General features: G+C 36.4%; 1 protein-coding gene across 1 annotated transcript; it reads left to right on the top strand.

The window, feature by feature from the left end:
- Window positions 1-224: 224 nt before the first annotated feature.
- On the top strand, window positions 225-1,100 carry LOC107781399 (auxin-binding protein ABP19a). The gene has a single exon (XM_016602094.2). It carries the CDS (start codon window positions 274-276, stop codon window positions 898-900), a length of 627 nt encoding a protein of 208 aa, XP_016457580.1. The 5' UTR covers window positions 225-273; the 3' UTR covers window positions 901-1,100.
- Window positions 1,101-2,987: the final 1,887 nt, after the last annotated feature.

Here is a 2,987-nt window from a genome sequence, read left to right as displayed (position 1 = left end):
GCCCGGTGCACCAAACTCCCGCTATGCGAAGGGTCTAGAAAAGGGCCGGACCACAAGGGTCTATTGTGCGCAGCCTTACCCTGCATTTCTGCAAGAGGCTGTTTCCACAGCTCGAACCCGTGACCTCCTAGAGGTTACATGTCAGCAACTTTACCAGTTACACCAAAGCTCCCTTTCAGTCAGTCATTCACTCACTTGACTCCCTATATATACATTATTCCAAGAAGTTTTGATAACAGATTTTCACATACAACTCATTCCTAGCTAGTGAAAATGTTCAAACTCCTCTTTCTTTTTGCTCTCCTGATATCAAGCAGCAATGCTGCTGTACAAGATTTCTGTGTAGCAGACCTAAAAGGACCAGAATCCCCTGCAGGCTATTCTTGCAAAACTGCTACAAAAGTCACAGTAAACGATTTCGTTTTCTCTGGCCTAAGTGCAGCAGGAAACACATCAAATATAATCAAAGCATCAGTAACACCAGCATTTGCAGCTCAATTCCCCGGCTTAAATGGTCTCGGTCTCTCTGCAGCACGTCTCGACTTAGCCTCTGGTGGTGTAGTCCCATTTCACACTCACCCTGGTGCTTCTGAAGTCTTGCTCGTCGTCCAGGGATCGATTACTGCGGCTTTTGTTTCCTCAGCAAACACTGTTTACTTAAAGACACTAAAGAAAGGTGAACTTATGGTATTTCCACAAGGTTTGTTGCATTTTCAAGTGAATGCAGCTGGTTATACTTCTGTAGCTTATGTGTTCTTTAGCAGCTCCAGTCCTGGCCTTCAGATAACCGATTTCGCGTTGTTTGCCAACGATTTGTCTACTAAGTTGGTTGAGGCTACAACATTTCTTGACGAAGCTCAAATCAAGAAACTCAAGGGTGTTCTTGGAGGCACTGGCTAACAATGTGCTAGCATGTAATGTGTTTGTTTCTTTTTATTCAAAGTTGTTATTTTTGTTTCTTTGTTTTGGAAATTCTTGGCAACTACTTTGCTATTGTCTTTTGATGATTCTTTCTGTCAATGCCATGTTATTGCGAGCTTAATTAGTTCTTTAACTTTTTCAGCTATGGAATTTAACTTTAGTAATGGCTGTCTAATTAAGTCATAGGAGTACTATGTATGTCCATCAGTAGTAGAAAGTGTTGTTCTTTCTAGTTTCCTTAAGTAAGGATTCTATGCATATTTCATGAAATAATTAAGTTATGTGCACCTCACAACATAAAAGGTATTTATACAATCAAGTAGGGAGGCAATTTAAGCCCAAACGCATTCAGCGCCGCCTAACCCGCCCAAGGTTAGGCTGCTCATTGACCAGCCCATTATTGAAAGGTGAAATTAAAAAATAGTCAGATTTACATGTGGTAATTAAAAAATAGCTACAGTTTCAAAAGTATTCGAAATTTAGCCACTTTTCATGTAAAGATAAATCTGAACGAAAACACTGTTCAAAATCCGAAAAATATTCTAGCATAATATACTGAAGTTCAATCTTTTTACATGTGAACTTCCAGCATAATATACTGGAGTTCCAGTACATTATGCTGGAACTCCATCATAATATACTGGAGTTCTAGCATAATATACTGGTCCAGCATAATATGCTGGAAGTTCATAAACATGTGCTCCAATCTCCAGTATATTATACTGGAACTTTCCGTGTGCTGGAGTTCCAGCATAAAATGCTGGAAGTTTATACACAGGTGCACCAATCTCCAGTATATTAGGCTGGAACTTTTCGTGTTGTAGAAAAATATTAGCTATTTTTCAATGACTTTGCAAACGCTAGCTATTTTTCAATTACCAGTCCGAAAACTGGCTAGCCCGTGCTATTTTTACATTGTTGAACCCAGCCCATCTTGACCCAACTCATGTGAGCCCATCTAAAGTTGGACTGATTTTTAACCCAAATTGATCCATAAGCAACTTTGCTAAAATATCTTTAAAATAATTCTTTTTTGTTTAATATGTTATATATGACCATAAGAAAGAAAAAAAATATCTTATTTGGTTATTAAAAAATTATAAGAAAACACATAAATAATTAAAGCTTGGTAAGAGTTGGGTGGGTTGGGCTATGACCATAATTTTAGTCCATCTTGATCCAGCCCATTTTAGTTTTTGGACGGGTCTTTATTGACTAAGCTCCTTTTAACCCGTCCAAATCAGTCCAACCCTACCATTTGACACTTCTGCAATATTCAAGTCCTATATAAAAATAATTACAATTAAATCTTTATAAATATAACTAACATTCTATCATATGTTAAATCTATACTCATAGTGTAAAAAATCCTCACATAAGTCTAAACAATCGCATGATTATTTATGCGTTTGGTTGAATTGACATCTTGTTTGCTATAATGGACGAAAGCAAGAGAAAATTAAACAGGAAATTTCCTTCCCTTTGTTCGGTTTATGGAGGAGAGCAACTAGAAGTGATGTAGCAGAAGCTAACAAATCATAGAGGGAATTCAAGAACTTGTCTTTAAACGTTGAGAATTAGATAAATTATAGGACAAAGATAATTGCATTTCAGCAATAATTAAGCATTAAACTACAACGATTATTTATACAAACAAATATTACTTCGTACTATAAGCTCTTTGTCCCGTAAAAATACTCTTTACGAGGCAGCTCAAAAAATGATTAAAATTCCGTGTGAAAATTAAACATATAATGACAAGATTGTAATGTACTAGTCAAATTTCGTTTTTTGACAGTTTTGTTTGCCTGTTATAGCAATTGTAGTTGTTACACACCTAGAACTGCATTTTGTTGTAGCAGTGGTACATTGAAGTTAAGCTCTCTTCCAATACCAGCTAAACTGAAAAATTTATATATGGGAAACAATGCAGGATCCAAGCATTTCCGAACGTATATTAGAACATATAATAATCTGTTTGATTTTACATCACTTGGTGTCAGTTATGATAAAGATTTAGCCAAGAGAAACCGTAGTATCTATACGTTCAGAGTTCAAGGACAGAT

The sequence above is a fragment of the Nicotiana tabacum genome, chromosome 15 (genome assembly GCF_000715075.1).
Source record: "Nicotiana tabacum cultivar K326 chromosome 15, ASM71507v2, whole genome shotgun sequence".
Classification (NCBI taxonomy): Eukaryota; Viridiplantae; Streptophyta; class Magnoliopsida; order Solanales; family Solanaceae; genus Nicotiana; species Nicotiana tabacum.
This window is presented reverse-complemented; position numbering and strand designations above follow the sequence as displayed.